This window comes from Engystomops pustulosus, chromosome 11 (genome assembly GCF_040894005.1).
Source record: "Engystomops pustulosus chromosome 11, aEngPut4.maternal, whole genome shotgun sequence".
NCBI classification, from domain to species: Eukaryota; Metazoa; Chordata; class Amphibia; order Anura; family Leptodactylidae; genus Engystomops; species Engystomops pustulosus.
In genome coordinates, this window is record NC_092421.1 from 66,477,369 (window position 1) to 66,491,580 (window position 14,212).

Genomic DNA, 14,212 nt, shown 5'->3' on the forward strand with positions numbered 1-14,212 from the left:
TATGTTGCTTCCAGCAGGAAACCGTGGCAGACAGTGTTTTACCCTCTAAAAGGGTGCTGTCATGCGGTGCGTTCTTGTTGCATTTTTAAATGCACTAAAAATGCATGCGTTTTGCTAGTTTGAATCTATTTTTCTTAATTTGTGGAGGTTTAAGCAGCTGTGAAAATGTTAATACAGGATTTAAACCAGCAAACGATGGGAAACGAGTAAAAATGCACCAAGAATGGTCCAAGAACGCACCATGTGACAGTAATGTCACCACCAGCTTTCAAGGGGTAGGAGATAAACCAGGGGATGTATATGGGCTTACATTGTGTTACATCCTTGCCCTCCCTTGTAAGGCCTGATCTGTTGATATTGGACTCCCACCAATTTGATAATGAGGACAATTGCTATGGATAAATTATCAACATCTATAACCATAAAAAACCTTTGATTCTGTGGGTAATTGCTACATAACACTTTAGGGCACAATCAAGGGGAGTTATAACCTACATACTTTTTTTCCAATACCTTCCAAATTGCATGTATAAAAACATAGTGAATAATGGGAATTTAAAAAAAGACAATATGAGTACAGTATACGGTATACTTTTTGTTTTACTATATTCTAGTTATTATTATGACCACGCTTGTAAGGATTCTTAATACAGACCTTATACAAGTCTTAATAGAAACAGTTGTGCACTTAACTTTGTAGGGACATCTGTTATCCTGGACAAACCAGCACTATAAGGGTGCACTATTGTAAAAAAAAAAAAATCCCAAATTCGTAGAACTTGTGCTGAGGTCTCACAGAAGAACTAAGAACGCACCACCCAGACAGATAGTATATCAGACTAATTACTGTACCTTCGCACTAATGGGTGGTCCAGAGAAGGAAGCTCCTGACGGGAGGAACGAAGCAGCTGGTGCAGGGGGAGGATAGAGAGGATCTATGTCTGAGACAAAACCTGGGGAAATATACATTATAGCTTTTAGTCAAACGTGTCCCCATTTTTCTTGCAATTTCTACTAAAAGCCCAAACATTTACAAGTGGTGTTTTGGTTATTTTAGTGTTTTATTCTCATATAACTTAATTATATGAGGGGGGGGGGGAGGGGGGTTGGAATAGAAGAAATTTAGGTAACAACAAGTGTCCTAAATGAGTGTCCTAAATCTTGATGTAAGGCACAGTAGGACATTTTTATAAGTCTATAATACTGCGTTTATTAATCTTCATATACCTCTATGCAGCCGTTTAAAGCTCTTTTCCAATACAGAGCTCTAAACATCCTGCTATTTGATAAAGCCATAGAAATATGTAACATCCATCTGTTTACAGCAACCATTAAACAGAGCAGAAAAAAAATTATCTATTTTAGAGGGTTTGTGAATGGAGAACTTGTATCTAGACTAGACATGCAGAAGATGCAGGATCTTGTTTGCTGCCCGCATTAGACACTTTTCTCTTCCTATGTCAGCTGTTACATTACAACAATATTTTGCCACAAAACTGTTGTGATTTCATGTTTATTAGGACTTCTCTACGCTACCACCCTTTTTCTAGCTTCTGTATTTTTCTTAGGGCTCCGTCAGATGGACATGCCTGCTGCACACCGGAAAAATGCGGACATGTGATGTTCAGTCTGAATCGGTTTTTTTCACGTGCATATGTAATCCATTTTTTTCATTCACAAATAAAACGGATGGGTGTCTAATCTACTTTTTGCCCTGACCAATTGGTTGCCTAGCAACATTTTGAGAGAAAACTGACCACTTACAAATTTTTTTTTTTAGGTGAACCATTGACTTCTATGGAGGTCCATGAGAAAAAAATTGTGCATACTGCAATTTTTTTTCTAACAGGAACCTTCGGTATCAATAGGACAGTATGACTTCCGAGGGGAAAAAAACACATACGGACCTGAATAAGCCCTTATTTTGTGAGAATTTTAGGATGCCACACTGCATATTATTATCATTTACTATGGAACTGCAGGTGAAGCTAATCCCTCACGTATACAGCAGTATTCAATTATTTCATACACTAAAGCACTTTTAACTTTTGAAGATAATGTGATAATGAGAAGCACATCAGATAATGGGGGTCATTTACTAAGGGCCCGATTCGCGTTTTCCCGACGTGTTACCCGAATATTTCCGATTTGTGCCGATTTCCCCTGAATTGCCCCAGGATTTTGGCGCACGCGATAGGATTGTGGCGCATCGGCGCCGGCATGCACGCGACGGAAATCTGGGGCGTTGCCGAAGGAAAACCCGACGGATTCGGAAAAACCGGCGCATTAAAAATAAAAAAAAATGTGTCGCGAAAATTGCACTTTCCTTCACTCAGCCCAGCTCGGTGTATTCCAGTGCGTTCCGATGCTCTTCAGTGCAGCAGTGCCACCTGGTGGACGGCGGAGGAACTACCTTTACAAATCCCAGCCGGACCCGAATCCAGCGCAGAGAACGCGCCGCTGGATCGCAAATGGGCAGGGTAAGTAAATCTGCCCCAATGTGTTTGTCTTATGTTCTATATAATGGACAAAGGTCACATGTTTTGTGCAAGAAAAAAAAAGCTCATTGTGTACTTAGTACATGAGGTTACTCTGTGGTCAAGGTTATCAAGTCACACTCTGCGGTGTCATTTCCTTCTTGTCGCTTGAGCTCGATGAATTATCTTTGTTGAGGGCAGATACTGCAGACCTGTTATGTGTACAGACTCTGGAGACCTGGACCCACACTGAAATATTTGATAAGGTTAAATAGTTTTGCCATGTGTTACACTCTGATCTGGCAGACAACTTTAATATACTTAAATGCAGGTGTCAAACCTAGTCACGTAGTATATTACAGGACAGAGAGTATCTCACCTTCATTATTAATGGTGTGAAAGTCAGGATTTATAGAAGAGGGTAATACTCCATCCGTAGAGTTGGGGGCACAATTTAAACCAGTCCTGAAAATACAATAATAAATACATAAAAAGACCATTCATTGTAAAGTTGTAGTGTCACATGTAAAATACAGCTATTTCTGTACACTCACCTCTCAGAGTAACTCATCACATTCTGAATATGCATCCTGCCCTTGATATGCAGGTCCCAGTCCTACAGAGAGATGAGAAGAATAGAAAGGTTTACATGACATGCAAGTTGACTCAAAATATATAAACATGCATAACCCTACTATGGTATGGATTAAGTTACCTGTGAAATATTTCATCAAACTGTATACATTTACATGAAGGGGAACCTGTCGCCACAGATCTCCCTCATAAACCGTAAATATTACCTATTAGTAATGGTGTTTCAATGATGCCTGTATAATATTGCTTTCATCACTCCGGAAAAATCATTTTTATTTAATGTCATTTAATTTTGAATACACAGTCAAGTCCTCTTGGCCACTCACAACCATTACCCAGCTCACTCTCGGGTGAGATCATCCTCCTGTTAGAATTTGTTGTGCATGGCGGCATCCGGGGACGCGCAGGGCTAGAGACGGAATTCTACACGTGTGCACTGCGCATGCTCCACTTCAAAGCATTGCGAGAGCAACTCTACTCTCTCATACTTACTGAAGCAGTGTGCACGTGTAGAAATCTGGATCTTGTGCATTGCGGGCGCTAGTTAGAGATGACACTTAGGTGGTGAGAGCTTGACTGGGTCTTGCGAACAAAATGACATGGAATGAAAGTGATGTGGATGCAGGACGATCAATTACAGTGAAGGGGGCTTTCTGAAGTGAAGGGAGCTTGACTTCAATGTTAAACTCTCCGCCTCCTTGACTTTATACAACCAAATTACATCTCACTTCAAAGTCGGTTTCCTGTACAAGTCCACAGCACTGGGCCATGATATAAACACAGTGGCACATTTACTTACCCAGCCGACGTATTTCAACCGAAGTGCCTTGTCCGACGTCAATGCACTGTGCCACGATACACTAAGATTGTGCATCTGTTGCTTCCCGCTCAGGTCCGGCAGAGTTCCACATCTTCTTCCCGGTATATATAAGTGCATTGAATCTGACACAATTTGAATATAAAGTCCTGCGCTCATTCCGAATCAGTAGGATCGTCTGGCGGCCCGCCCCCTCCCCCATTTCTGTCACATGAAAGCCGTTTCAGCTGCGCCACAATCCGATCCCGTGTGACACAATCCCAGTTAAATACCTCTCACAGCGCTGCAAATCCCGAAAATTTCAAAAATCCAACGAAAGTGCGATCCGCAGACCCTTAGTAAATAAGCCCCAGTGTTTAGAATAGGTTTAGCTGCTTGATGACATACAGGTAGTGATTTATTGGGTCAATTTCTGTTGACCGGTTCCCTTTAAGGCCTGACTTACAGACGACCCACTGGATGTTGATAATGTACTGTACTTTAGCCCCAGGCTGCAATGAACAGCTGTAACTGTTATGAACATAGTCTGCAATGAAGCTGAATTATTAATTCTTTTTCTCATGGCAATCTAAAATTTTAAAAATCCATTTGTCAAAGGAACCAGAAACACTTACAAAATATACCGTATATTCCGGCGTATAAGACGACTTTTGAAGACAGAAAAATCTTCTGTCTTCTCTGGGGTCGTCTTATACACCGGTAATCCCGACCGACCGCCGTGTATTCATGGCGGCGGTCGGGTCGCGCTGCATGGAGAGGGCTCACGGGCTGAGCCCTCTCCATAGCCGGTAAGTCTTTGCTGCATATAACACAGCGTTGGCTGCATATTGCACAGCGTTGGCTGCCGGCAAAGCTGCCGGCAGCCTCAAAAAGATAATGGCACATGGGCGCCGCCATCTTACCTGGGATCGCCGCTCCACGTGACGTCATCAAGGGCGGCGATCCGTCTCCATGGTAGCCTCGGTCTTCCGAAGACCCGAGGCTATTTCGTTTTATCCCCTTCATTACAATGTGCTGATAGCACATTGTAATGAATGAGGAGGAAAATCCCCATATACTGCCATACTGTAGTATGGCAGTATATGATAGGATCGATCAGACAACCTAGGGTTAAAGTACCCTAGGGAGTCTGAAAAATAGTATAAATAAAAATAAAAAAAAGTAAAAAAAAAAAATTATAATAAAAAAACCTAAAATTTCAAATCACCCCCCTTTCCCTAGAACTGACATAAATATAAATAAACAGTAAAAATCATAAACACATCAGGCATCGACGCGTCCGAAAATGCCCGATCTATAAAAATATGATAACGTTTTTTCAATGCGTTTAACCCCGTAACGGAAAATAGCGCCCAATAGTGCCATTTTGAAAAATATAAAAAAATCTATAAAAAGTGATCAAAAGGTCGTACAGTCCTAAAAATGATATCATTGAAAATATTATCAGATTTTGCAAAAAATGACACCACCCACAGCTCCGTACACCAAAGTATAAAAAAGTTATTAGCGCCAGAAGTTGGCAAAATCAAAAAAATAATTTTTGTACAGGAGGTTTTCATTTTTGTAAATGTATGAAAACATTTTAAAACCTATACAAATTTGGTATCCCCGTAATCGTACCGACCCAAAGAATAAAGTAGACATGTCATTTGGGGCGCTCAGTGAAAGACGTTACACCACAAGAAAATGGCGCAAATGCGTTTTTTCACCATTTTCATTGCATTTGGAATTTTTTTCCCGCTTCTGAGTACATGGCATGGAATATTTAATAAAATAAAAATTTAAGGTACAGTATGGTAACATTTACAGTAAAATGGAAGATGGTAATGTTGTTGTTGTATGCCTTATGTTTATGAGCAACAGTTTTCCTGCATGTCATAAGAATTTACATTAAAAAAAGGACCATGTTAAATTCAAATGTTTTTTTTTAAAATTTTTACCGGTGTTTTGTATGCGTTGGAAAAGGGGTAGTCTTATACGGCGAATATATCTTAAACTCTATATTTTAAACAGGAAAGTAGGGGGGTCGTCTTATACACCAGGTCGTCTTATACGCCGGAATATACGGTACTTGCTCCGACTTCCGAAATTCAACTTAAGAACAAACTTACGAGACTTATTTTTCTCGTATTGTGAGCACTGATTGGCCAGTATCAGAGTTTTTATGGCACTATAGCTGCTAACGCCTAATTATTAAATTGTTTATACATTTCTTAGAAACTGACAGGAGCAGTATCACAGTTATAAGAGTTTTGGCTATGTACTTTTATTATAGGGAGATAGGATCCTTTACTTAGGTGAAACTACAAGGTGACTTTGGCATTGATATCACATGCAAAGATCACTGTATCACCCGGCAACATCACAAATCCTGAGTCAGCAGGATTTTCCTGTGACCATGTTTGTCATTTGAAAATAAAAATTACAATTGTTTGACATTTTTAAAAAGGTGATGCAACCATTTCCTTAAAGGAAACCTACCATGCCCCAGTAGCCTGTGCAGTTAAAATCTTTATTTTAGTAATATGTAAAATAACTGCAGAGACTTCTCTGACATGTACTAGCCTGGCCAGGCACTGGGAGCTGAGGCTACTCCACACCCCAGTAGTCTCTGCAGTTAATTTACATTTTACAAGTTTATAACAAGTTAGGTTACAGGATTATTAAATTACAGATTAGGGCAGAGGCAGGCAAGAGGAAACTACCATCCGATCTTCTTCTCATGGTAGATTCTTCATAGTAAGTTTCTTTTAAATTGGTTGTAAATTGTCAGTTCTACCCAATTTTTAGACCTCCCATAGCTTTCATTGGCAAAATCACTATGTAGCCCTTGCTTGAGGACCATCGGAGTAGTCCTCATTTAGAAAAATGCTAAGGAATATCCATCCCATGACCCTACAGTGGTGATCCATTGAAAGGCACAAATATCACATGGTCGGAGACCACTCTTTTTCTCACTTTTAAATCTGATCAAAAAAATCTTAAAGGAACACTCCAGTCAAAACTGCATTCATTATACATGTCATAGGACCTGTAGGGAGAAGCATTGAAAATAAGTCAAGCTCCTCCCTCAGGCCCCTGGATCAGGTATTATTAAATGATCTAGTTTTGGCTGGAGAGTTCCTTTAAAATGGAGATGCAGGTCTTTCTATAGCTTTTGTGCATTTTTCCCAAGATTACCTCCTCCAGGAGTGTGTTCAATAATCTTTCTCTATATACAGTAAAGAACCCACAGTTGAAAGAATCTTCTTTTCTCTACACATAGAGGGGGATTTATGGTTACAGGTTCAATACTGTGTGTGATTAATTAAAGGGGTTGTCCAGGCATTCAATTTATATCCTCAGACAACCATTTTAAGGGGAAAATCTGCATGCTGACCTTTGACATCTAATAAAGTATATACATTTTCTAGAGTTGGGGCTTTTTACTTTATATAGGTTACTATACTATTTTCTTCTGCCCAAACTTAATTCAGTATTCAGTATTGTGCTTGTTCATGCTCCATGTTGTAATATACATTTACACTTTTATAAATATTGGATAGATGGATATTGGAAATAAAAGGATAATTACACTAATCCTCAACTTTCACCTTCTGGCCGCCTGCACGGTTAATTCCCTAAGCCACCTATTAGCTATTTACTGGAATTTGTGGGAAGCTAGCCAAGTTTATAAAATGACATGGACCCTTGTGATCCTAGAGAGGCATCCTGATTACATGAGAACTAATGAAGCATGCCTAAGATGTGCCAACTTCAGGTTAAACCAGGGTCAAACTGACATTGGTCATTTCATACAGCAGTTGCTCCTGAATGTCAACGCCCCTGGATTATATCAATGATACTTTAAAGTCTGACATATCTCGCTGGCCGAGTGCTGGGAAACTATCCATGTGCGGACCTTTGCATACTATATCACAAGGGAACCTTGTCATTGAGGCACACATGACTCTGGAAGTTTGTAATACTTCAAGGGAAGCTATCATTAGTATCAGATTTTATCATTCTTTTAGCAAACCATATTTTTCTTGTGTGTTCTTATTTTGATATTGTTTTTCAATTTTTAAAGACCCTCTGTCACAGATTCTTTATTTAAAGCAGGGGTCTCAAACTCGCGGCCCGCGGGCCAACTGTGGCCCGCGGGACAATATTTTGCGGCCCCCACCTGGAAAAGCACCGCCCGCCGTGTATTCACGGCGGCGGTCGGGTCACGCTGCATGGAGAGGGCTCACGGGCTGAGCCCTCTCCATAGCCGGTAAGTCTTTGCTGCATATTGCAGCAAAGGCTTACCGGTAACACCCGCGATCAGTGCTAGCACCGATCGCGGGTGTTTGCACAGCGATAGCTGCCGGCAAAGCTGCCAGCAGCCTCAAAAAGATAGCGGCGCATGGGTGCCGCCATCTTACCTGGGATCGCCGCTCCCCGTGACGTCATCGGGGGGCGGCGATCCGTCTCCATGGTAGCCTCGGGTCTTCCGAAGACCCGAGGCTATTTCGTTTTAACCCCTTCATTACAATGTGCTGATAGCACATTGTAATGAATGAGGAGGAAAATCCCCATATATTGCCATACTGTAGTATGGCAGTATATGATAGGATCGATCAGACAACCTAGGGTTAAAGTACCCTAGGGAGTCTGAAAAATAGTATAAATAAAAATACAAAAAAGTTTAAAAAAAAAAATTATAATAAAAAAACCTAAAATTTCAAATCACCCCCCTTTCCCTAGAACTGACATAAATATAAATAAACAGTAAAAATCATAAACACATCAGGTATCGACGTGTCCGAAAATGCCCGATCTATCAAAATATGATAATGGTTTTTCAATGCTTTTAACCCCGTAACGGAAAATAGCGCCCAAAGTCGAAAATGCCACTTTTTTGCCATTTTGAAAAATATAAAAAATCTATAAAAAGTGATCAAAAGGTCGTACAGTCCTAAAAATGATATCATTGAAAATATTATCAAATTTCGCAAAAAATGACACCACCCACAGCTCCGTACACTAAAGTATGAAAAAGTTATTAGCGCCAGAAGTTGGCAAAATCAAAAAAATAATTTTAGTACAGGAGGTTTTAATTTTTGTAAAAAACATTATAAACCTATAACAAATTTGGTATCCCCTTAATCGTACCGACCCAAAGAATAAAGTAGACAAGTCATTTGGAGCGCTCAGTGAAAGATGCAATATCCAAGCCCACAAGAAAATGGCGCAAATGCGTTTTTTCACCATTTTCATTGCATTTGGAATTTTTTTCCCGCTTCCAAGTACATGGCATGGAATATTAAATACCATCACTATGAAGTGCAATTTGTTACGCAGAAAACAAGCCGTCACACAGCTCTTTACGTGTAAAAATAAAAAAGTTATAGATTTTTGAAGGTGGGGAGTGAAAAATGGACATGAAAAAACAGGAAAGGACCCGTAACCGGTTAATCCCCTTCCCTCCGGTACTTGAAGAAGATGAAGTCGCCGCTCTGAACGCACTTGGTGCAGGTCAGAGCGGCGACTTCATCTTCTTCGATGGGAGGGACACGGGGAGACAAGTACCGGGGGGGAGGGGAGGTGGAGTGTCCCTGACTGGGCTCAGTGCGGTAGGAGCTTGGGACCCCTCGGTGCACAGGACCGTTCATAGAGAAAACACGTCTCCCAGCTTGGGGCTTTCCTTGCACTGGTAGACGCCATGACATTTGAATCTGAATAATGATATTTTGTAAGTGCATTTTGTGTGGAAAACTTGATGCGGCCCAGCCTTACCCAGAATCTACCTCCAGCGGCCCCCAGGTAAATTGAGTTTGAGACCCCTGATTTAAAGTATCCAAAACCTATTTTTTCCAATATTTTTTTCTGTTCTGTTTTGAGCTGTTAGGAGCTGAACAATGGAAAAGGCTTATTTGAGCCTTGTAAAATTCTTCCCAAAAGTTCCTATTAATTTGATAGCTTTTGATACAGTTTTATTAGCCAGTTGTAGAGGGAAGAAGTATTGGATACATCATTTTCATCCACAAAGCTCTGCACAATGCTGTACTTCCCTACCTATCCTCCCTCATCTCAGTACATCGCCCAACCCATGCACTCTGATATGCCAGTAATCTTAGATTATTCTCAACCTTAATTTGAACCTCTCTCTTATGTCTCCAGGACTTCTCCTGAGCTGCACCAAATTCTCTGGAATGCCCTACTCTGGTCTAACAGACTAATACCCAACCCCAAAAGTTTCATATGAGCTCTTAAAACCCATCTCTTTAGGCAAGCCTTTCACATGCACTAACTGCATGTACCTTCATCTTTCTCCTTGCTAACCCATCTTAAGTCCTCCGCCTGTCTGTTATCTGACAAACATCAGATACCAAGTTCCAGTCTACTCTGCAGTCCCATTGACCTTGGACTCTGTATATAAAGGTCGACTGATGGCTGGTTCAAGCAGCAGTATTTTTATTTATTTTTAATTATTTTATTTGTATATGTGCCCTATGATTTGTAAAGCGATACGGAATATGATGCTGCTATATAAAGATTATTATTATTATTATTTTTATTATTATTAGGATGTCTTTTATCTTTATTTCCTTACTTTTTGGCCTTTGGCTCAATATACTTTCAAAACAACTGAACGTATGTTTCAATCACTAAAGCAGGTTTTGCTAAACCCCTACAAGACTGCCGTACTGCCGTATATATGTCCTAATGGGACATGTATAGACGTCGTAATAGTGGCCCTCTTCAAACTACTATATCTTCTTAACCAAAATGTGCAGTAAATAATTAAATTTTTACATACAGTTCTTAATTTCCTGACTTTTACTGCGACACCTAGAAACACAATCCTGATGTAATACTAAATGGGACCTTCACCTCTTTAATATGACACCTGAACTGTTTGATGTAAACCACCCAGCCTTTCAGCCAGAGGCAGATTGTAGATGGAGCTGCACGGAGACAAAAACTGGGGATGGGTGATGGATTGATTGGCATACATATTTTTACAATGTAAAAGCTTAGAAAATGTACTAAATAAATTTAATGGAAAATATGACAAAAAAACTCATTTTTTTTTTCTGAAGACTTTAACTTGATAAATGTATTAAATACATGTTCTTAGAATTAACCGACAATTGACTTAAGATGTGAAAAGATATGCTTTTTTGTTATATTTCTAATCAGTGTCTTCAGATGTTGTAATAGAACTAATACTTGGCACTGACCTTAACTCCAGTCCAGCGCAGCTGTTCTTGTCACCCTTGGTCTCTGTTAGTTTATAGAGACTCGGCAGGGACGTCGTGCTGATTGCGTGCACCTGTCTAGTACAGGCCACAGCCACATAAAGTAGCGGGTGCGTGCTGTCGACACATCACAGCTTCTACCTATAGAGAACAGTGGGGACAGAAGAGACCCTGCTGGACTAGAGGTAAGGTAAAAAGTGAATATAAGTTCTGCTGTGTTGTATTCCAGCAGGTAATAAAATAAAAAAAAAAAAATTATCCTGGACAAGCCTTTATAGTTGGGACAACTTTTTGTGCCAAAATTCTGTGCAATATGGCCTTTTGTAGATCATCCCTTACTATGCCCCAAGTAAGCATAGCAAAAAAAAAATCTTCACAACATTTCAGAAATGTGGTGCACAGTATGTGCTCCAAGACTGGTTTTAACTGGTGCAAGCGGATGTATTTCTACCTGAACTGATTGAGGGCTGCGTTTCATAGATTTAAAGATGGTTCTGAATGTGATGTATTGCTGACAATGGAAGCATGATGTCACCAAAACATGTTCTCTGGCCAGATCTGGTGGTGTCACCTGATGCTGGGTACAGCATCAAATTCGTTTTTTGTCCGTTTTTCGCAATTATTACTGAAGCATGCCGTAATAGCAAAGAAAACGTCATCAAAAGTCGCAAAAAATTACACCTGCGTAAACCGAAAAAGTTATTAGCTCCAGAAGATGGCAAAATCCCCCCAAAAAATCTTTGTACAGAGGTTTTAATTTTTGTAAATGTATAAAAACATTATAAAACCTATACAAATGTGGTATCCCCGTAACCGTACCGACCCAAAGAATAAAGTAGACATGTCATTTGGGGCGCACATTGAAAGCTGTAAAATCCAAGCCCACAACAAAACGGCGCAAATGCGTTTTTTCACCATTTTCACTGCATTTGGAATTTTTTCCCCGCTTTCCAGTATGCGCCATGGAATATTAAAGACTGTCACTATGAAGTACAATTTGTTACGCAGAAAATAATTCATCACAGAAAAATAAAAAAGTTTTTTGAAGGCGGTGAGTGAAAAATGGAAGTGAAAAAACTAAAAAGGGCCAGGTCATTAAGGGGTTAAAAAGGGACCAAAAACGCCATGTGTGGCATCACCCTAAAGATGTTTTTGACAGAGCTAAGCAAAGTTTTATAAATTGGATTTTTACATTGTTTGTTGTACATTTCATTCTTTAACAACTTAACGGCTCTCCTTCCATGAGCCAGAACTTTTTTTTATTTTGCCAATTACAGAGCCGTGTGCTTCAGTATTTAGAATTCCATGCAGTGTGATGTACGATCAAGTTTTCACTTTTATTTTGTTTTAACATTTCATATAGTTTTTGTGAAGTATATAATTTCTCTGTATTGACATTTTTAACACTTTTAAGTTATTCATACTTTGATCTATGGGGGTGAATGGTGTCATTTTTTTCTGTGATTAACTGAAGAGTTCTTCAAAATCTATTAGGAAACTGTGCAACCTTATGATCACTTTATGTTAAAAGTGATTATTTTAGGATGCCCGCATCGCAAATCCAGCCAGGAATAGCACCTTCTCTGTCCTCTATGGCTCAGTCGCGCTGTGGTGAGACTCCGTGTACTTAATTCACTGTCACCAGGTATCATAAACCTCTCTGCGGTTGTGGTAGGGCTGCAATTTGCGCCAGATCACACCCCTGAAAATGGTCATGTACATGGGGCCTTAGATTGTTTAAACCCTATGGGATTAATGGCTCATACACTATACTGCAGTTCAAAATATTTTTAATATTCCATTTATCTATTATACTTTGATTGCTGTGTGACGACGGCCATGGTGGTGGACGGATAATGGTAGATGTCGCTGTCTTGTTCAACTGCTGTCATTGACCACACTAATTGTGGGTGTTGCTGATGGGTGCTACTGTTAGGAAGAGTCAGCATTCTCATTTAATCTTTCCTAGCAATATGTCACTCCAAAACCACAGCCACCATCTCTAGAAGTGCTACAGAAAAATAAAATATATTTTTCTTATCTCTCACATTGCGGGATTGGTCCATCTTTCACTAAAATCCATTTTTTACCCTATATATTTTTGCATCTTATATTGATATTCACACCTGGAGAAGCCAGTCTGGTCTTTTTATGTGTGTATCTACACAAACTGACCAGCGCTCATTCATATACTATATATAATTGGTGGGTCCTATTTTTTCCATTTTCAGCCCATTTCTTTTGAATCAAATCTTTTTTTTTTTAATGGAAATTGTTCTAATTGTTTACATAATAAAAAAGCAAAGGAACCCTAATCTTTTATTTTGTCTGGATAACATCATGCGCCTCTTTCTAAAAGTTTTTTTTTAACTCAACAATTCCACGTTATATGATCTACCGTATATCTGCTCCCTCCTGCAGACATCTATTGCATCTTGAATTCTCCTTTATTCCTGCCTTGAATACTAAAACGGGGAAATAGTATGTTCTATGGAGTATATTAAGTTGAATCAATCTGTGATTTAAATTCTTGGAGGAAAACTTTACATTCCTGTAGATTCCCACAAACTTTACTCCATTTTATTTGATTAGGATGTTTTAAATGACAGTAAATATTAATCAATTAAAAATAAATAAATAAAAGAAAACCAAGTTTGTATCCAATTTTAAAGTGAGAGGTCTTGAAGGAGTTGATTTTATTTACTCCGAAATATAGAACTCCAAATACCTGAAATCAATGATAAATATTTTCTAATAGAAACTGATCATTCCAGAAACTGTCGTAATACCACTTATAGGCTATACTTTTGGCCTGATATTACTGTGGGGGACAGCCTTTCATGCATGGGTCTCTGCATGTGCCTTTCAGCTACTTACAATAGCTTTGTTGAATGTGCAGCTTGGATGAAGCATAATTACTATTTCCTAAATCCAAGAATTTTACTGATTCATATGATGCATAAAACATCTTTACTACGTGCTGCAGTCTACTTTTTATCTCATCTGTTGAGCATTTTCTCTAATGTTGGACTTCTTTCTCCTGGCTCAGCTCCCCCCATGCTTAGTCTAGGCCACTGATCTCCTCACTGAACAGCTGC

General features: G+C 39.4%; 2 protein-coding genes across 26 annotated transcripts in view; one reads left to right on the forward strand and one right to left on the reverse strand.

Moving 5' to 3' along the window:
- Window positions 1–14,212, forward strand: part of LOC140105604 (uncharacterized) — a 253,158-nt gene that overhangs the window by 76,249 nt on the left and 162,697 nt on the right. The window lies entirely within an intron of this gene.
- Window positions 1–14,212, reverse strand: part of RBM20 (RNA binding motif protein 20) — a 165,216-nt gene that overhangs the window by 52,932 nt on the left and 98,072 nt on the right. For all 3 annotated transcript variants that reach the window (XM_072129589.1, XM_072129590.1, XM_072129591.1), the window contains exons 3-5: window positions 3,032–3,093; window positions 2,857–2,942; window positions 853–953 (exon numbers count right to left, since the gene is read on the reverse strand). In XM_072129589.1, coding sequence (XP_071985690.1) covers window positions 853–953; window positions 2,857–2,942; window positions 3,032–3,093 — 249 coding nt within the window. The remainder of the gene's footprint in view (window positions 1–852; window positions 954–2,856; window positions 2,943–3,031; window positions 3,094–14,212) is intronic.